We start from the raw sequence: 20,430 nt of genomic DNA on the forward strand, positions 1-20,430 counted from the left end.
TACAAACGGAAGCTCTACACAAAGGACTGAAGGACCCACCCCAGCTGGGCATGTTCTCCAGAGACCTGATTTGAACCTGCAGTTTATGCCATCACTGCTACAAGCCTGAACCAAGAACTTTGCCATTACTGTATGTCATTGATTCCATTTCACCAATCCTCGCTCTCATCGCTATCTGTTTCCGTTTATGAATAAACCTTTAGATTTTAGATTCTAAAGGATTGGCAACAGCGTGATTGGTGGGTAGGATCTGATTTGTATATTGACCTGGGTCTGGGGCTTGGTCCTTTGGAAACGAGAGAACCTCTTTTATTTTACTGGGGTATTGGTTTTCATAACCATTTGTCCCCATAACGAGCGGCACTGGTGGGGATACTGGGAAACTGGAGTGTCTAAGGGAATTGCTTGTGTGACTTGTGGTTAGCCAGTGGGGTGAGACCAAAGTCCTCTCTCTCTGACTGGTTTGATTTGCCTTGGTGTACATAGAAACTCCAGCCTTGGGCTGTAACTGCCCTGCTTGAAGCAATTTGTCCTGAATTGGCACTCTCACGCCAGGACCAGCATTGTTACACCCTCCGCTTTCCCACCTTCCCTCACTGCTCGTAACAGCCAGGAACAGTGAGGGGAGCCACTCAGTCCTTACTGCCCCCGGCTGGGCGGGGGCAGCAGGGGACTCGGCTGGGTGGAGGGGCACTCGCTCCTTAGCACCCCCTGCTGGGTGGGGCTGCAGGCTCTCAGGGAGGGCTGGAGAAGCCTCCCTCCCTGACACTGTGGGCTCAGTCAATTGAAGCCGCAAGAGAACCCCCCCAGAGCAGGAAATGGAAGGGGGGTGGGCGTCCCACCAGCTGAAGGGAGCAGAGGCCCTTGGAGCCCCTGCCTCCTGCAGGCCCAGAACCAGCACCTCTGGCCCCGGGATCTTAGCCCCCGGCCCAGGTTAGGTCTCTCTCCACACACAGGAACCAGCAGCAAGAGCCACAAACCAGACACAAGGCGGGAGGAGCAAACAGGCCTTTTCTTGCCTAAAAGCTGATGACAAACTCAGAGAAATTCACAGTCTCCAGTTCCATAGAGTGGCCATTAGAGCCGCACTGTCCCATCCCCCCGCCCCCTCCGCCCCCCAGCCAGCAGCTTCAGCCTCCCCAGCCCGGACCCCCCTCACCCACCCCGCGGCAGGTTTCCAGCCAGACCCCAGCAGGCTCCAGCACCTGCCCAGCTTCCCCACAACATGGGGTGGGGGAATGGGGACCTGCCACCAGAAGGAGAGATGGGACATGGACAGGGTGGGTTTGTACCTCCCTGGGGGATCAGCAGAGACTCCTGCCACATCAGAGAAGCTGCAACCTGCCTCCTGGCCGAGCCGGTAGCATCGCCACCAAGAACGCAGCGCTCTCCAGCTGCAGCATCTGCAGTGCCAGGCTGAGCACTGGGAGCGGCCTGGGCCCACACGTGCCCTAGCCCCCACGCTTGGCCATTTGAAACATTATTTAAAACGCAGATTAATAAATAATGGAGGCAGCTGCTCCTGCAAGTCCGTCTGCATCCCGTGCAGTGTCTGCCCCCAGCCCCAGCCCGAGGGGTGCTCCCTGCCCCGCCCCACCCAGGCAGGGGTGGTCTCCCAGCTCTCCCAGCCTTGCGCCGTTCCGGACGCTGCACGGCTGGGCTGCTCCTCTCCTGGCCGCCAGGGGCGCTACCCGAAGTGGATGCGGAAGGTGGCGATCTCCATGGGGTCCATGTGGATCACAGTGCTGTTGGGGGAGGCAGCGCCCAGCGGGTACATCAGTGTCAGTGAGGTGGGCTGCAGGAACCCCAGCTCCAAGCCGTGGAACAGGCTCCCAAGAGAGAACTACAGAGAGGAGGGGAGCATGGGATGAGGGGCTGGCATCTCAGGCTGTGCCCAGCTTTGTGCTGGGGCAGGCCCCAGGCAGCTGGCATGGAGCCAGCACTGAAAGGCAGCCTCCACTCACGGGGGGGCTGCGAGACTGGGGACAGGATGTGACAGAGAGCCCTTGCCCCGGGAACACAGCCTAGCCTAGGCTCAAAGCATGCTGCTCCCTGTGGAAGGCGCCCCCTCATCACCAGTGCGCACAGCAGGAGACTCCCCCCACACCCACCCATACAATCTCTCCTCCCCGGCCCTGCCCAGGCCTGATCTGCAGCACCAGCGCGAGGGTGGGTCGGCTCCCAGGCTGCGGCGGGGGGGCACTAGCCGTGTCCCAGACCCACCTTGCCCTGGTGGGGGGAAAGGGGGGAGGGGGTGTTACTGGCTATGTCCCAGACCCATCTTACTCAGGTTGGGGGTGAGGGGGTAGGGGGTGTTATTTGCCGTGTCCCAGACCCACCTTGCCCTGGTGGGGGGAAAGGGGGGAGGGGGTGTTACTGGCTATGTCCCAGACCCATCTTACTCAGGTTGGGGGTGAGGGGGTAGGGGGTGTTATTTGCCGTGTCCCAGACCCACCTTGCCCTGGTGGGGGGAAAGTGGGGAGGGGGTGTTACTGGCTATGTCCCAGACCCATCTTACTCAGGTTGGGGGTGAGGGGGTAGGGGGTGTTATTTGCCGTGTCCCAGACCCACCTTGCCCTGGTGGGGGGAAAGGGGGGAGGGGGTGTTACTGGCTATGTCCCAGACCCATCTTACTCAGGTTGGGGGTGAGGGGGTAGGGGGTGTTATTTGCCGTGTCCCAGACCCACCTTGCCCTGGTGGGGGGAAAGGGGGGAGGGGGTGTTACTGGCTATGTCCCAGACCCATCTTACTCAGGTTGGGGGTGAGGGGGTAGGGGGTGTTATTTGCCGTGTCCCAGACCCACCTTGCCCTGGTGGGGGGAAAGTGGGGAGGGGGTGTTACTGGCTATGTCCCAGACCCATCTTACTCAGGTTGGGGGTGAGGGGGTAGGGGGTGTTATTTGCCGTGTCCCAGACCCACCTTGCCCTGGTGGGGGGAAAGGGGGGAGGGGGTGTTACTGGCTATGTCCCAGACCCATCTTACTCAGGTTGGGGGTGAGGGGGTAGGGGGTGTTATTTGCCGTGTCCCAGACCCACCTTGCCCTGGTGGGGGGAAAGGGGGGAGGGGGTGTTACTGGCTATGTCCCAGACCCATCTTACTCAGGTTGGGGGTGAGGGGGTAGGGGGTGTTATTTGCCATGTCCCAGACCCACCTTGCCCTGGTGGGGGGAAAGGGGGGAGGGGGTGTTATTTGCCATGTCCCAGACCCACCTTGCCCTGGTGGGGGGAAAGGGGGGAGGGGGTGTTACTGGCTATGTCCCAGACCCATCTTACTCAGGTTGGGGGTGAGGGGGTAGGGGGTGTTATTTGCCGTGTCCCAGACCCACCTTGCCCTGGCTGGTGGTGCAGTTGAAGCCCAGGTGTTTGGCCTCCAGGCCACAGTCGAAGCCCTTGCGGTGCAGGATCAGAGCCATCTCCGCCGAGGGCAGCGACTCATCCTGGGACAGGGAAGCAGAGATGCATGTGACAGCCGCAGGAAGGTAAATGGATCATGGGGCTGAAACCAGGATGTTTGTGCTTGGATCTAACCTGGTGCTCAGTGTCCTGAAATCCATTCGGATCTGGGCCCAGCTACCGCTGAGTAACGAGACAGCACCTGCTCCTGGCGCCCGGATTCAGGTCAAGTCACAGCACGGCTAACATTGGGATTCCCTCTGAGACCTCTCCACTCGGCCCCCAAGAACTGCCTTGGCTCTGGCCTTCATCAATTGGAGCCGCTATCTGGCATCCGGCAGAGCTCGGCTGAGATGATGAGACTCACATGTGGGGGATGGATGCCCGGTCCGAGAGCTCCAAGTGCCACAGCACCAGTCCCTTTGTGTCACACACGTCTGTGACGAAGCGGGACTGTTCTTAACGTTTCCTCTGAATAGTGTGTGGGTGCCTCAGTTTCCCCTCTGCAGTTCTTAAGTATCTAGGTGGTGGGGTAAGGGTGTATGATCGTTGCAGAGCCCTAGAGGGCAGGTGTGTGCAGGGGTTTGGACACAGAGAATGGCCAACACGCTGTTTCCTGGCAACTGATGGCCTGGGCCCTTCCCCCTGCAAGGTGACAGTTAAGGGTTGAAGACAAAGAGATCAGGTGACCTCCTTGCCCTGGAAAGGGACAAAGCCCAGAGGAGGAGGGGCTGGAGAGAGTTTCAATTTGGGGCTGGCTGGGGTTAGGGTTAGGGTTGTGCAGATGGGGTTGTCTGGCTCACTGCCCCCCAAAATGGACCTGGTTGAGGGGTCCTGTTCTCTGTACCTACAAGCTCTGTTTTAGACCATGTTCATGTCATCTAATAAACCTCTGTTTTACTGGCTGGCTACGAGTCACGTCTGACTGCAAAGTTGGGGGGCAGGACCCTCTGGCTTCCCTAGGACCCCGCCTGGGCGGACTCACTGTGGGAAGCGCACAGAGGGGCAAAAGATGCTGAATGCTCTGAGGTCAGACCCACGAAGGTGGAAGCCGTGTGAGCTGTGTGTCCTGCAGACAGGCTGCTCCCAGAGAGGAGACTTCCCCAGAGTCCTGCCTGGCTTCGTAGGGAGCCGTTCCAGAGCATCGCCCGGGGACTCCATGACAACATCTCACTGCAGTGGCTTGGGCTGAGTATGCCAAGGAACCGAGCCCGGTACAGCAGGCTCGTCCACGCACTCTTTACCTCATCCCTACTTCCCTAGTTTAGCGTGTCCATTGTTATTTGTTTGTAACTGGTCCCCTGGGTGTTCTCCCTCTTATCTTAGCTGGCTCAGACATTCTGTCTTTTTAGCCTACTGACCTAGTGACTTCCCTTCTTTAGCACAAACATCTGGTTTTCAGCCTCATGATTCATTTACCTCCCTAATTCCACCTTCCATGAAATGAAGTGTTAATTACTCATCAGCCCAAGGGATGGGTACAGCTGGGCAGAGGGCCTGACCCCAGGCCTGAGCCTGCTGGGATGATGGGAACAGACAGTCTGACCCGCCCATGCATGGTGGTGGTGCCAGCAGACAGGCTGCTGGGCTCGCTCCCCATGGGGCCGGGGCTCTTACCTCTGCCTGCAGTGTCCGCAGGTTGAGGATGTGGAAGTCACAGGGGACAGTGTCTGAGAAGGGCTGGAAGGACCTTAGGGCCGGGGGCGCTGGCTTCTCCTGAGTAACCGGCATCGCCAGCACCTCTGCGTTCAGGTGCATGGAGGTCATGTGACTCAGCAGAGAGGGGAAGCTGATTGGACGACTGTCCTGCACCTGCAACAAGAGCAACCAACCGAGTTGAGGGGTCTGGGGCAGCCTTGCCCTGCTGTCGGGCTGGTCAGACCCACCCAGAGGGTGAGGGAATTCCCTGGCAGGGATCCACGTGGGGCTCCCCCCAAACACCCTGATGCAGGCAGTGGGGGTGGCAGGAGACTCGGGCAGCAGCAACACGCCCGGTCCAGGCAGCAGGGCTGCGACGGTCACATCGGCTCTGATGAGGCAGGACCCCCCACTCCCTGCTTTGGGGGGGCCAGAACTGAGCTGTTCAGGGCCCCCACTCCACCGCAGCTAGCCCGCCCCTCGGGCCAATGCTCCATCCCATGCGCAGCACACAGGCCTAATCTACTGCTGTCTACTGCTCAGGCTACCAGCTGGGCTACACAGGGACCGCGGCCCCAGCTACAGTCACCAGACAGCGCGGCAGCCAGCAGGTACCTCTCCGCTGCCCGTCCGGGGGCCGGAAAAGGGCCAGGCTCTGAACACGGAAGCCAGTTTGGAAAAGAAGCCGGAGCTCTGGGGAGTGACAGGGGTGGGAGCAGGGGAGATGGGACGAGAACAGCGACAGTTGTAAGAGCTGTGTGGCAAAGTGCCATCACCTCGCCGGCCCCGCGCAGCATTCGGGAATGCTAGGCACCTGGCTGAGACTCAGCCCCCTCTCCCGAGGGCACAGCAGCTGCCGCCTCCGCTGCAGTGCGACCACTGCTGGGGTGGGAGGGCACAACTGGCTCACAGCTGCACAGCACCGCTCCGCTACAGCCTAGGCCAGGGAAGGAAGGGAAGCCCAGTGTCCAACCAACACCCCGTGGTGACTCCGACAGCATGCCCCCGCTGGAGGCAGCCACAGGACGCACCGCTCGGCATCTGCCCCCCGGCCGCAGCAGCTGGGCTCACCCCCAGGACCCCACGGCACGAGGCGGCTGGAGCACCGGTGCAGCCCAGGCAGGGGGCAGAACGGCCTGGCCTTCCACTGGCAGGGCTCCCCCTCACCTTGTTGGCCGTGGTGCGGCGCTCCAGCAGGAGGCGGAAGCGGTTGCAGGTTCGCTTGTTGTCCTTCAGCCCCTGGCCGAGGCCACGGTTGTCGTCCTGCATGAGGCGCCGGTCCAGAATCACCTCCAGCTGGCCTGTGGGGCACAGTGAGGGGCAAGGTCGAGCAGGGCCTGAACACACCTGGGCCCTTAACCCTTCCTCCCATGGAGAGGAGCCCCGACTGGGCCCCGCTGCAGGGCTGGGGCAGGGGGAGACACCCCGGAGAGAGGCCGCTCCAGGTCCAGCAACAGCTGGGGCAGCAAATGGAAGAAGGGACATCTCCCTCCCAGAGTGCTGGGGGCAGGCTTCCCCTGAGACACCGCAGAGCGCAGGGGCTTCCCCCACCTGGGAGAGTCAGGGCCTCGAGCTATCAGAAAGGCAGAGCTCTGCAGCACAGGCCCCTCGCACCGCCTTGGGGCAATGGGCCAGCGCTGACGGCCGGGGAGAGCGCCCCCTGCTGAGCCCCCCACTCCGCTCCCTGCAGCACCCTGGGGCCAGCGCTGACGGCTGGGGAGAGCGCCCCCTGCTGAGCCCCCCGCCCCGCTCCCTGCAGCACAGCGCCCCCTAGGCCGCCCTGGGGCCAGCGCTGACGGCTGGGGAGAGCGCCCCCTGCTGAGCCCCCCGCCCCGCTCCCTGCAGCACAGCGCCCCCTAGGCCGCCCTGGGGCCAGCGCTGACGGCTGGGGAGAGCGCCCCCTGCTGAGCCCCCCGCCCCACTCCCTGCAGCACAGCGCCCCCTAGGCCGCCCTGGGGCCAGCGCTGATGGCTGGGGAGAGCGCCCCCTGCTGAGCCCCCCGCCCCGCTCCCTGCAGCACCCTGGGGCCAGCGCTGACGGCTGGGGAGAGCGCCCCCTGCTGAGCCCCCCGCCCCACTCCCTGCAGCACAGCGCCCCCTAGGCCACCCTGGGGCCAGTGCTGACGGCTGGGGAGAGCGCCCCCTGCTGTCACTGCCCTGCTCCCTGTAGCCCAGCGCCCCCTGCTGGCCCCACCCTGCTCCCTGCAACCCAGCGCCTCTAGTGCCGCCCTGGGGCCAGCACTGACTGCCAGGGGAGAGCGCCCCTACCCCACTCCCTCAGCAGCTGGCTTTCCCTGTCCAGTTTCCAAGTTGCGACCAGCCTGGCCTTGCTTAGACTGGGAGCGGTGGTGAGCGTGGGGCTCAAGGAAACACGGCAGCCAGGCACAGATGGTTCTGGGGCACAACCCCTCCACAGGAGGCCCAGCAGCCCCACTCACCACTGCGCAGGCTGGACACCCCCAGGGCCTGGGCCGTGTGCAGGGTCAGGCGGCTCTGCTTGTCCTGGATGTAGGCCATGGCTGGCATGGGGTAGAAGTTGGCCTGGAGAGGCAGCTTCTTCAGGAACCTGCGAGGCTGGATCTAGAGGAAAGGAGAGATCAGGATGTGCAGCACCTGGCTCAGCCCTGCTCCGAGCTCCGCCAATGCCCTGCGTGCCACCTGGGGGCTCCCGGCAAGGCTGGTCCCCGGGCGGGGAGAGGCCCAGGAGGTGGGGTACTGGCTCTGCCCCAGGGAGCAGGACCAGGAGGTGAGGGAGGGTGCTGCCCTGGGGGGCAGGGCTGGGAGAGGCCCAGGAGGTGGGGTACTGGCTCTGCCCTGGCAGGGGAGATGCCCAGGAGGCAGGGAAGGCACTGCCCAGGGCTGCCAGGCACCTGGAAGCCGTTGAGATCGGTGAAGAAGGTGTCCTCGCTGGCGATGCTGGTGCTAAGGCGCAGGGCCATCTCCTTGTTGACGTGGTCGCGGATGTCCACCAGGCAGGACAGATCCAGGGACAGGCCCTCCACCCCTGCAAAGCAGACGGCTGAGTTCACCTCACCCACCCCCGCCAAGTGGAATGCCGGGGACCCCGCTGACCGCCAGAGACACAGCGCTCTGCCCAGCCCCCCAGCTCCTGGAGCGCAGCACAGCCCACCCTGCGCCGCCCTCACCTGGCACGTTGTAGAGCCGCACCACTTGCTGCACATGCTGGTAGTAGCTGGCCACCTCCGAGAAGAAAGGCCCCTCGGTCACCCGCACCACGGGCGGCTCCTTGGGGGCATAGGGCTGTGAAGGGAACAAGGGCAGCCTGACTCAGGTGCAGCAGGCATGAGGGAGGGGAGGTATAACAGCCTGGAACCCTCTGCCTCACCCCCTAGGTCCCACCAGCCCTCCCAAGCCCCCTCTACAGGCCTCAGCGCCCAGCTGCTCCTAGGGCCCTGGGCCCCTCCATGTGCCCTGTACCTTGGCGTCGCCGTCCGGCAGGAAGAGGTAGGCCCCACTCTTGTCCTTGGCGCTCCTGGTGCCATAGATGAGGAACTCACTGCTCAGCTTGTGCTCCTCCCCGGCCCACCGGACGCTCTGCAAGGAGGCAGGCCACGCAGGTGGTGAGTGTGTGGATGCCAGGCATGCTGCCTCCCACCCGTCCCCTGCTCACCTGCAGCAGGCCGGTGAGGCCCGAGAAGCAGGCCTGCATGTGCTGGTTGTCCAGGCAGAAGTCGTCGGAGGTGGCGGGGACCACGCGCACAGGGAAGGCCTCGCGTGGGCGCACTGGCAAGTCACGCCCGTGAAGGTGGAGGTGCACAGACGACATGAGCGTGGTGTGGCTGTCGAACGACTTGTACAACTGCAGGACGCTGAGGCCCAGTGCTGGCAGCCGGGTCATGATGGACACCTGCCAATCAGAGGGGAGACGTGAGCAGGACCCCTGCCCCCAGAGCTCAGCCCTGGGAAATGGAAACAGGACTCACCTGGGGGAGTGGGTGTGACGAAGTGGGAATGCTCTTAATGTTTTGTCTGAATACTGAGAGTGTGGCTCAGTTTCCCACATGTGTTACTCAAATGTCTAGGTAATGGGACAAGGGTGTGTGCTCGTTGCAGAGACCCCTACAGGGCAGGTGTGACTGCCTGGGCACAGAAAATGGCTGACACTGTGGCCCCGGCTCATCCTCTGCAAGAATCAGCCAGAGGTGTTGGAGAACAAAGCGAGAGGCGGAGACCAGGCGACCTGTTTGCTGGGGAAAGAGACAAAGGCCAGAGGAGGGGCACATTAGGCATGACATATGCGGGCTGCGGGAAACTGGTCAGTCTGTGGCTGGGCCCAGGGTTCTGGGCTGGTGATTCTCCCCCACCCCATGGTAGACTTTGCTGAATGTTCGTAAGTTCTGTGCTAACAGGATCCGTCCTATGCTGTGTTCCCAACGACTAATAAACCCGTCGGTTTTCTGTGCTGACCGAGAGTCACCGCTGACTGCGGAGTTGGGGTGCTTGGCCCACTGGGGCCATGGAAGGGTTCCCCAGGTGGACTCACGGTGCGGGGGGGTGAGGGGGCCGGGGTATACAGAGTGAGGTGTTCACAGTGCGGGTGGGCACAGTGTGTCTAGTAGGTTTTGCCCGGCTCTGGGCGTCCCCAGTGGGGCGGGGTGAGGCTGCAGCCCCGTCCCTTACCTGGTAGACATCGGGCACCATGTCCGTGGCTGAGCTCCACTGGGCGCTGAGCTGGACGGCCAGGGGCTGCCCCTCCTCGGAGAGCACGCGGACGCGCGGGGAGCTCACCAGCAGTGAGACGACACTGAGCCGCTCCTGTTCCAGCGGGTTAAACAGCACCACGAACCTGCACGGGGACAGCACTCAGCCACGGGGCAGGGCCCCGCCCCAGCCCATGATGGCCCTGATCTTCAACGGCTCCCAGCCCCCAACGGCCCCCAGCACCCAACGGCCCCCAGCCCTCGATCCTCGACGGCCCCCAGCACCCATCGGCCCCCAGCCCTCGATCCTCGACGGCCCCCAGCCCCCCAACGGCCCCCAGCCCTCGATCCTCGACGGCCCCCAGCCCCTGATCCCCGACAGCCGCAGCCCCCGATCCCCGACAGTCCCCAGCCCCCAACGGCCCCCAGCCCTCAATCCCCGACAGCCCCCAGCCCCCCAACGGCCCCCAGCCCCTGATCCCCGACAGCCGCAGCCCCCGATCCCAGACAGCCCCCAGCCCCCAACGGCCCCCAGCCCTTGATCCTCGACAGCCCCCAGCCCCACAACGGCCCCCAGCCCCCGATCCCCGACAGCCCCCAGCGGCCCCCAGCCCTCGATCCCCGACAGCCCCCAGCCCCACAACGGCCCCCAGCCCTCGATCCTCGACAGCCCCCAGCCCCACAACGGCCCCCAGCCCCTGATCCCCAACAGCCGCAGCCCCTGATCCCCGACAGCCCCCAGCCCCCCAACGGCCCCCAGCCCTCGATCCTCGACAGCCCCCAGCCCCACAACGGCCCCCAGCCCCTGATCCCCGACAGCCGCAGCCCCCGATCCCCGACAGCCCCCAGCCCCCAACGGCCCCCAGCACCCAACGGTCCCCAGCCCTCGATCCTCGACGGCCCCCAGCCCCCCAATGGCCCCCAGCCCCTGATCCCCGACAGCCGCAGCCCCCGATCCCCGACAGCCCACAGCCCCCAGCCCTCGATCCCCGACAGCCCCCAGCCCCCCAACGGCCCCCAGCCCTCGATCCTCGACAGCCCCCAGCCCCACAACGGCCCCCAGCCCCTGATCCCCGACAGCCGCAGCCCCTGATCCCCGACAGCCCCCAGCCCCCAACGGCCCCCAGCACCCATCGGCCCCCAGCCCTCGATCCTCGACGGCCCCCAGCCCTCGATCCCCGACAGCCCCCAACCCCCAATGGCCCCCACCCCTCAATCCCCGACAGCCGCAGCTCCCGATCCCCGACAGCCCCCAGCCCCCAACAGCCCCCAGCCATCAATCCCCGACAGCCCTCGATCCCCGACAGCCCCCAGCCCCCCAACGGCCCCCAGCCCTCGATCCTCGACGGCCCCCAGCCCCCCGACGGCCCCCAGCCCCCAACGGCCCCCAGCCCTCGATCCTCGACAGCCGCAGCCCTCGATCCTCGACAGCCCCCAGCCCCCAACGGCCCCCAGCCCTCGATCCCTGACAGCCCCCAACCCCACAACGGCCCCCAGCCCCTGATCCCCGACAGCCGCAGCCCCCGATCCCCGACAGCCCCCAGCCCCCAACGGCCCCCAGCCCTCGATCCCCGACAGCCCCCAGCACCCAACGGCCCCCAGCCCTCGATCCTCGACGGCCCCCAGCACCCATCGGCCCCCAGCCCTCCATCCTCGACGGCCCCCAGCCCCCCAACGGCCCCCAGCCCTCGATCCCCGACAGCCCCCAGCCCCCAATGGCCCCCACCCCTCAATCCCCGACAGCCGCAGCTCCCGATCCCCGACAGCCCCCAGCCCCCAACGGCCCCCAGCCATCGATCCCCGACAGCCCTCGATCCCCAATGGCCCCCAGCCCTCGATCCCCAACAGCCCCCAGCCCCCCAATGGCCCCCAGCCCTCGATCCTCGACAGCCCCCAGCCCCCCGATGGCCCCCAGCCCCCAACGGCCCCCAGCTTTCGATCCTCGACAGCCGCAGCCCCCGATCCCCAACAGCCCCCAACGGCCCCCAGCCCTGATCCTTGAGAGCCCCCAACCCCTAGCTCCTGACAGCTCCCAGCCCCCAATTCCTGACGGCCCCCAGCCCCTGATGGCCCCCAGCCCCGATCCTCGAGAGCCCCCAACCCTTGATGGCCCCCAGCTCCCGAAAGCTCCCAGCTCCCAATCCCTGATGGTCCCCAACCCCTGATGGCTCCAAGCCCCCTATCCCCGATGGGCCCCAGCCCTCAACAGCCCCCAGCCCCCAATATCCGATGGCTCCCAACATCCCCAAGCCCCCTATTCCCGATGCCCCCAGACCCCAACAGCCCTGATCCCCAACTGCCCCAACCACCCCAAGCTCCCTATCCCTGATGGCCCCCAGCCCCTGATCCCTGTTGGTCCCCAGACCACGATGGCCCCCCACAGCCTCCGACCTGATGGCCCCCCACAACCTTTGGCTCCTGACAGCCCCCCACCCCCGATGACCCCTCGAACCCCTAGCAGTCGACAGCTCCCTGACAGCCTCCAGCCCCCAAAGGACCCCAACATTGGCAGGCTAGAGTGAACAGAGCGCTTAGCCACAGGGGCAGGCCTGACCCCCAGGTCCCCCAGGACAGAGCGAACACAGGCAGGGGCCCCTCCCTCCAGCCAGCTCCTGCCCCAGCCCGGAGTTGTGGTATCCTTGTCCTGGGCAGGGGCCCGTCCCCTCAGCCAGACCCTGCCCCAGCCCGGAGTTGGGGTGTGCGCACCCTGGGCAGGGGCTGGGCGGCTCCTACCTGGGCGATGTGTCCAACTTGATGACGGTTTTCTCAGGCAGCGAGTCCTGGTTGAGGCGCATGTCGTCCTGGCAGAGAGGAGCTGAGTCAGTGCCGTAACGCTCCCACGCCGGCATCCCCAGCCCCTGCCAGCCCCAGGACCCCTCCAGGCAGAGGGGCAGAGACAGGGAGTGGGGCAGGCCCCCACCATGCAAAAGGGCAGCAGAGAGCCGCTCCTGGGGAGCGCCCTGATGGAGGGGGTCACCCCCCGAATGCAGGCAGGTGCAGGGCAGTAGAGCTGAGGGCTGGGGTCGGGGCTGGAGTCTGGAGTCTGGATCAAGGCAGGGAGGTTGGAGTCAGGGATGTGACTAGGACTGGAGTCAGGGCAGCGGGTCCGGGTCGGGGTCAGGGCAGCGGGGCCAAGCTGGGGTCAGGGCAGAGAGGCTAATGTCAGGGCCAGGCCGGGGTCAGGACAGAGGGGCCGAGACGGGGTCAGGGCAGCAGGTCCGGGCCGGGGCTGAAGTCAGGGGAGTGGGGCTGGGCCGGGTCAGGGCAGTGGGGCCAAGCTGGTGTTAGGGCAGGGAGGCCAAGGTCAGGGCTGGGGCTGGGGTCAGGGCAGCGGGGCCGGGCCTGGTCAGGGCAGCGGGGCCAAGCTGGGGTCAGGGCAGGGAGGCCAAGGTCAGGGCCGGGGTTGGGGTCAGGGCAGCGGGGCCAAGCTGGGGTCAGGGCCGGGGCTAGGGTCAGGGCAGTGGGGCCGGGGCTGGGGTCAGGGCAGCGGGGCCAAGCTGGGGTCAGGGCAGTGGGGCCAAGGTCAGGGCCGGGGCTGGGGTCAGGGCCGGGGTCAGGGCAGCGGGGCCAAGAGGGGTCAGGGCAGTGGGGCCAGGCTGGGGTCAGGGCAGGGAGGCCAAGGTCAGGGCCGGGGCTGGGGTCAGGGCAGCTGGGCCAAGGTCAGGGCCGGGGTCAGGGCAGCGGGGCTGTGGTCAGGGCTGGGGCCGGGGTCAGGGCAGGGAGGCCAAGGTCAGGGCCAGGCTGGGGTCAGGGCTGGGCTGGGGTCAGGGCAGCGGGGCCAAGCTGGGCTCCAGGCAGGGAGGTCAAGGTCAGGGCCGGGACCAGGGCGCAGGACCGGGCTCACCATGCCAAGGAAGGGCCCTGCGGGGTCGTAGCGATAGGCCTCCTTGTCACCCAGCACCAGGTAGTGCGCGGCGTTGCTGATGACGCGTTTCAGGTTCACCAGGGAGTGGAGCAGCCTGGGCAGCCGGGCCGGAGCCGCGAGGAAAAGGCAGAGAGAGAATCAGCATCACCCCTCCCCCGCCAGCCCCTCCCCCCCAGGGACCCCCACCCGGGCAGAGGTTCCCCCACCCAGCTCCCCCAGCCATGTCTGGGGTCTTTGGAGCTCTGCACATTCCCGTGACCCAGGGCTGTACCTGACACCGTAATCCACCACGACGGCCTCTTTGGCGGTGCCCGTGATGGCGTCGTGGTGCTGGAAGAGCCCCAGGGCACGCCGGGCCTCGGTCAGCAGGGCGTAATCGGAGAGCGGGTATCTGCTGTCCAGGCCAGCATGCCGGGCGTGACTCAGCGCCAGGCTGTACAGGACCTCTGCACCCCTGGGCAGACACAGACCCATCAGCCACAGCTCGTCCCCATGCACACCCCTCGCCCTGCGCCCGAATAGCCCCTCGCCCTGCCCCCAAATCCGCCCTCACCCTGCGCCCAAATATCCCCTCACCCCACCCCTGAATGGCCCCTCGCCCCGCCCCCAAATCCGCCCTCACCCTGCGCCCAAATATCCCCTCACCTCACCCCCGAATAGCCCCTCGCCCTGCCCCCAAATTGCCCCTCACATGGGCCCTAAATCCCCCTTGCCCTGCGCCGAAACCCCCTCGCCCTGCCCCCAAATCCTCCCCCGCCCAAATATCCCCTCGCCCTGCCCCCGAATCCCCTCTCGCCCTGCACCCGAATATCACCTCACCCCGCCCCAAATCCCCCTCGCCCTGCACCCAAATGTCCCTTGCCCTCCCACAAATACCCACTCACCCTGTGCCTGAACCCTCTCGCCCTGCCCCTGAATCTTCCTCACCCTGCCCCCACTCCCCATTGCCCCGCCCCCAAATCCCACCTTGTCCTGGCCCTGAATTCCTCTCACCCTTCCCCCGCATCTCCCTCACACTGCCCCCGAATCCCCTTTGTCCTGAGCCTGAATCCCTCTCGCCCTACTCCCGAATCTCCCCTCACGCTGCCCCCGAATCCCCCTCACCCTGCCTCTGAACGCCCTCGCCCTGCTCCCAAATCCCCCTTGCCCTGCCCCCAAATCCTGTCCCCCTGAATCCCCCTTGTGCCCTGAATCTCCCTGTGACAGTGCCCCCCATAAGGCTTTATGGAAATATGCTTATGAATGTATATATGACATAACTGGAATATGTTCTATGCTACATATGCCATGTAACATATCTATGTAAAGGTTATGATCTACCAAATCTGTTCATCCTATTTGTATGCAGGTATCATTTTTGTATTCCAAGTTATGAATATTGGCCGTGTACTGGCTTGATTTGTAAATAACCTTAGTAGAGCATTTGGTCAGTTCCTGGAGAAAGGAATTCACTAAGTTAAGTGCCCAATTAAGAAGCACTTAAGAAACAATAAAAGCGGCAAAGAGTCCTGTAGCATCTTACAGACTGACGAGGGTGAATACGTCACGCACCCAACAAAGTGGGTATTCACCCACGAAAGCCCATGCTCCAATACGTCTGTTAGTCTATAAGGTGCCACAGGACTCTTCGCCGCTTTTACAGATCCAGACTAACACGGCTGTCCCTCGGATACTTAACGAACAGCGCATCTTGGAAGGCTCCAGTCCACATAAGTCTTCCTGGAGACATTCAAGATGCCAGGTGGGCAATGGCTGCTGTCTGTAAAACTGTGAGTCATGCATGGACATGTGACTGGCCCAGGTGACTCCAGAACTCCATCTTGGAGCTGGACTGTGCATAGGCGAGAGGAGGGTGTCTCCTCCCACAAGAGAAAGTCTATTTTAGCCCGTGGGAGACCCCTCCATTTTGTCTTCAGCTGGCTAAGGAGATAGCCTCTCCACCCCCAAGGCTACCTGAAAGAAACTGGAACAAAAGACAGTAACTATAGGGGGTGTGAGTGATTGCTGGACCCGGACTAGAAGGAGATCAGTCTGTAAAAGGAAGCTTACTGGAACTGGTGAGGTTTTGTCTGTATTCAGTTTTATTAGACACAGACTGGCGGGTTTTATTTAATTTTGCTTGGTAATTCACTTTGTTCTGTCTGTTACTACTTGGAACCATTTAAATCCTACCTTCTGTATTTAATAAAATCACTTTTTACTTATTAATTAACCCAGAGTATGTATTAATACTTGGGGGGGGGGGAAACAGCTGTGCATATCTCTCTATCAGTGTTACAGAGGGTGAACAATTTATGAGTTTACCCTGTATAAACTTTATACAGGGTAAAACAGATTTATTTGGGGTTTGGACCCCATTGGGAGTTGGGCATCTGAGTGTCAAGGGCAGGAACATTTCTGTAAGCTGCTTTCAGTTAAGCCTACAGCTGTTAGGGGACGTGGTTCAGACCTGGGTCTGGGTTTGCAGCAGGCTAGCAGGTCTGGCTCAAACCAGGCAGGGTGCTGGAGTCCTAAGCTGGCAGGGCAGGAAAGCAGGAGCAGAAGTAGTTTTCGCACATCAGGTGGCAGCTCCCAGGGGGGTCCTGTGATCCAACCCGTCACACTCCCCTCCCCTGAAATCCCCCCAGCTGTGTGCCCCGAGTTCCAGCCCACCAAGCCCCTGCCCCCATCTGTCCCACCCCTAAACCTGTCACTGACTGCACTCTGCTCCTTCCAGCCCAGCCTCCTGCCCTGCCCCCCATTCCCAGACATCTGCCCCAGCCCCATGCCCTCACCGGAGATGGGCCTCCAGCACGCGGTCCAGGCTCTTGTAGAAGGGCCGGGAGGTGTAGTAGCCTGTCCAGTAGTGGTCCTCCCGGTCTGCATAGGAGAAGAAGTCTCCACTCAGCACGGGGAAGCCGGGCGGCTTCATCCCAGGGACGATCCCGGTCCTCTTGGAGAGAGCATCAAAGTAATCGGAGAGGGTCCCGAACTGTGCCTGCAGGGAGAGCGTGGCCCCATGCCGCCCATGAGCCAGGTGGCGGCCCCCGGTGCCAAGGAGAACCCCCCACTCCGGGACTGCCAGGAGCTGGGAATGGGCGACAAGGGATGGATCACTCGATAACTGCCCTTGTTCTGTTCATTCCCCTGAAGCACCTGGCATTGGCCACTGTCAGCAGACAGGATACGGGGCTGGATGGACCTTTGGGCTGACCCAGACTGCAGGCAGCCAAGGCCCCAGGACATTAACAAACCAAGAGAGCACCTGGAAAGCAGGTACATTGACAAGGCCAGAGTTCTGACAGCTACATTGTGGTGGGGTGTCTCAGGAGGTGGGTGGGGCTCCCCAACCCCCCATCCATAGGGGATGGCGGGGCTCAGCATACACCTCCTGGAATCCACAGGGATGGGTGGGGCTTGTAATAAATCATAGAATCACAGATTAGAGTTGGAAGGGACCTCGGGAGGTCATTGAGTCCAACCCCTGCTCAAAGCAGGACCGACCCCAAACTGTGCCTACAAACGTACTCACTTGTGAGCCTCACTGTGGGAAGTGGCTCGCGGCTGCTCCGGGGTCCCTGTAACCTGCAATCATGCTGTGCTGGGGCGGAGAGAGCCAGCTGGTAGCCAGCCTGCACTAGTGCAAGCCAACCTGCCTCCCAACAAAAGTCCAGGCCTAGTCAGCGGGAGACGCAGGGAACCAGAGCCAGGGTGTGGAAATGGGGCCCAGCCAGTGGATAAGAGGGGAGGCCAGGCCTTGCACCCCCACCCCTTGGTCCCTGAGAAGAGGCTCCGGGGAGGGCGGGCTACCGGGGGGAACAACTGCTGACTGAAAGGAGGGACAGGGGCGAGCTTTTCCATCCTGGACCCCAAGACGTGCTGTGCTTCCATCACCCTGAGCCTGGGACATGTCCTGACCAGGCCAGGCCAAGACAAGGCCACGCCCACCGGCTCCAGCTCCATGCCAACCACTGCCTGGCATGGCACTTTGTCACCCCTCCCGTGTGCCCTTCTCCTTCCCCACCTTATTCCTTCTCTTCCCTGTCACTCCCTTTTCCTGCCCCTCTAATGGGTCTGGCTTTGCCAGCCCAAGCTGTGTGTCTTGCAGCCCTCCTGTGAGCCTGGGAGCAGCCAGAGGCATGGCCTGCCAGCTCAGCACTGGGACAGGTTTGCCAGGTCTCAGCATGGCTGCGCACTGGGCTGTTTCTCCAGCAGGCAGGCTGCAGAGGCTCCGTTTCCGGGCTGGGTTGGACTTTCCTCTCCCTGGCTGTTTGGCCAGTTTGGCCTTCTAGGAAACGGGCCCGGAAAACAACAGCACAAGCAGCACTGCAGCCAGCTCAGCCAGCGCCTCCTCCTGGAGGGGACCCGGCCTGCCTGGGGAGCGCCGGGCGGCTGTCCGTCCGACAAGGGGCCTGCCTTCTGAAGCCACACAGCGCCAGCACCGGGGACAGGGGATGCTGCTCCGGGGAACTCTTCCCATCGCAAATGCTTTGACGGGGTTTTCCTTCTTCCTGCACCTTTGGTAGAAGGGGCCAGGCCGTTCAGTGGGGCGCATGCCTGGCACTGAGTGGGCAGAGGGCTCCCTAGGCCAAACCCCAGGCCTCGTTTAACCCTGTTTAACGCTGGACAGTGACAGGGTTGTGTTAGCACTTGTGACTCTTCAGGCCCATATATTCCATCAAGACCAATATAATTCCCTGTACCCCCTGGTATCCTCCAGGGGGCAGCGCTCCCCCCTCACACCCCTGGCATCCTCCAGGGGGCGGGGCTCCCCCCTCACACCCCTGGCATCTCCCAAGGGGAAGGGCTCCCCCCTCATTCACTTTGTTCTGTCTGTTACTACTTGGAACCACTTAAATCCTACCTTCTGTATTTAATAAAATCACTTTTTACTTATTATGAATATGTATTAATACTTGGGGGGGCAAACAGCTGTGCATATCTCTTTATCAGTGTTACAGAGGGAGAACAATTTATGAGTTTACCCTGTATAAACCCTGGGGATCCCCCCGCATCCCTGACATCCCCCAGGGGGCGGGTCTCCCCCCGCATCCCTGACATCCCCCAGGGGGCGGGGCTCCCCCCACACCTCCGGCCTCCCCCAGAGCGTGGGCGGGGCTCCTCTGGACCCTCCAGCACCTCCCAGCTGCAGCCCCTTTGGGAGCCCGGTGCGGTACCTGCACGTGCAGGCCGGGGTGGGCGTTGAGGAAGTCGAAGAGGCGCTGGTAGTTGAGGAACTGGGCGTCCCACTCCTGGGGCTTGTCGTAGCGGAAGTCATCTCCCAGAGGCACCAGCAGCACCTTGCTGCGGAACAGCTTGGCCTTCTTGCGGTACTGGTCCAGCAAGAGGTGTGCCCTGCGGCAGAGCAAGGCGAGAGGCCTCAGGGAGCAGGGCCAGCGGGCGCAGGCAGCATGCCCCGGAGCCAGCCAGGAAGGCTCAGACTCTGGGGCCGAGTGGCGGGGCGCAGCTCACTCACCGTTCGGCCACGTTGGCCTCAGTGATGGCTCGGGGGGGCACCTTCCATGGACAGTTGATCCTGCCCCCAGGCAGGCGCTTGAAGTCAAACTGGCAGCAGATCTTGGGGTCAGGGCCGCAGGTGTGGGGCACATCGTAGCTGTAGAAGGGCATCATGTGGCAGAAGATATCAGTGCTGGAGTCTGGGTCTGCAGAGAAGCAGCCAGCTGAGTCGCTGTGCCCACCCCGGGTGCCATCTGCCCCTGCTTGGCTGCTGTGCCCCCCAGGTCCCACCCATGGCACTCAGGAAGGGCCCCCAGCCCAGCCAGGAGGGGGAGCCCTGCTTCAAGTGCCACCAGAGCCAGGAACGGCGGCAGCGGGGCCATGGCCCAGGGAAGGGGAGCCCTGCTTGCCCACGCTCCAGGGCAGGACGGGGCAGTCGCACCTGAAGGACGCTGGGACCCAGTCACACACAGGGTGGGAACAGTGGGGGGCCTGGCAGGGCAGGCTTGGTTCAGTGCCAGAGGCCCCCAGAGACCCTCAGGGACTGGGACGGGCGGGAGGGGCCTGCTCCTCAGTCAGAAGGCCGCATGTGAGCAGGGATCACTGCACCGCCAGGAAAGAGGGCAGCAGCGTCACCCCACCCCCACCCCCAGCCCCAGGCAGCCCCTCCCCCCACACCCACCCCCAGCCCCAGGCAGCCTCTCACCCCACCTCTGGCCCAGGCCCTCTCACCCCAGGTCTGTCTCCACATGAACTCCAGGTTGTGAGTGGCAGCGAAGTGCTTCTTGATGGCGTAGTGCACCCTCTGGATCAGCATGCTGGTCAGGTTGGCGCGTCTCAGCAGGTAGGGCATGGTGGCGCTGTGCCCAAAGGGGTCGACAGCCCAGCCAGACCGCGGGGTCACACCTGAAGGGAGCACCAAGCAAGGCTGGGTGGGGCGGAGCTGGTGACCCCTCCCTAAGGGCGGGCCCCAGGCGTGGACAGCACACCCAGCCCCAGAGCCCCCCCAGCCCCTTGGCCACGGTCACAGCCATGAGGAGACAAGGGCAGGGCGGGTCTGCACTGGCCCGGCCCCCCGTCACTCACCGATGTTCTTCTCCAGCCACTGATGCCCCTCGATCAGCTGGTCAATCATGGCGAAGTAGTGGGAATTGGCCTCGTCGGGCATCACCCAGCCGCCCGTCACCATCTCCAGCTGCCCATTGCCAACCAGCCTGCAGGGGGCACCAGAGAGTCGGGACAGCGCCCCGCCCCATGGCCAGCGCCCCCGCCCCACGGCACCTCCTGCAGGCACACCCAACAGCCAGTGCCCCATCCCAAGGCCAGCGCCCCGCCCCACGGCACCTCCTGCAGGCACACCCAACAGCCAGTGCCCCGCCCCATGGCCAGCGCTCCCGCCCCACGGCCAGCACCCCCGCTCCACGGCACCTCCTGCAGGC

At 63.8% G+C, this 20,430-nt stretch overlaps 1 protein-coding gene across 3 annotated transcripts in view; it reads right to left on the minus strand.

The window, feature by feature from the left end:
- Window positions 1–1,130: 1,130 nt before the first annotated feature.
- Window positions 1,131–20,430, minus strand: part of MAN2A2 (mannosidase alpha class 2A member 2) — a 37,613-nt gene continuing 18,313 nt past the window's right edge. The window contains exons 6-23 of one of the 3 annotated variants that reach the window (XM_084642203.1): window positions 20,078–20,205; window positions 19,724–19,897; window positions 19,011–19,197; window positions 18,712–18,889; window positions 16,330–16,532; window positions 13,827–14,009; window positions 13,535–13,649; window positions 12,424–12,491; window positions 9,671–9,836; window positions 8,661–8,897; window positions 8,468–8,584; window positions 8,176–8,290; window positions 7,900–8,033; window positions 7,468–7,609; window positions 6,198–6,331; window positions 5,010–5,204; window positions 3,326–3,436; window positions 1,131–1,843 (exon numbers count right to left, since the gene is read on the minus strand). In XM_084642203.1, the coding sequence (XP_084498329.1) occupies window positions 1,688–1,843; window positions 3,326–3,436; window positions 5,010–5,204; window positions 6,198–6,331; window positions 7,468–7,609; window positions 7,900–8,033; window positions 8,176–8,290; window positions 8,468–8,584; window positions 8,661–8,897; window positions 9,671–9,836; window positions 12,424–12,491; window positions 13,535–13,649; window positions 13,827–14,009; window positions 16,330–16,532; window positions 18,712–18,889; window positions 19,011–19,197; window positions 19,724–19,897; window positions 20,078–20,205 (2,743 nt within the window). In that variant the 3' untranslated portion in view covers window positions 1,131–1,687. The remainder of the gene's footprint in view (window positions 1,844–3,325; window positions 3,437–5,009; window positions 5,205–6,197; window positions 6,332–7,467; window positions 7,610–7,899; window positions 8,034–8,175; window positions 8,291–8,467; window positions 8,585–8,660; window positions 8,898–9,670; window positions 9,837–12,423; window positions 12,492–13,534; window positions 13,650–13,826; window positions 14,010–16,329; window positions 16,533–18,711; window positions 18,890–19,010; window positions 19,198–19,723; window positions 19,898–20,077; window positions 20,206–20,430) is intronic. The other 2 variants (XM_084642201.1, XM_084642202.1) reach the window with 2 other exon arrangements.

This window comes from Lepidochelys olivacea, assembly GCF_965140295.1.
Source record: "Lepidochelys olivacea isolate rLepOli2 genome assembly, chromosome: 10".
Classification (NCBI taxonomy): domain Eukaryota; kingdom Metazoa; phylum Chordata; order Testudines; family Cheloniidae; genus Lepidochelys; species Lepidochelys olivacea.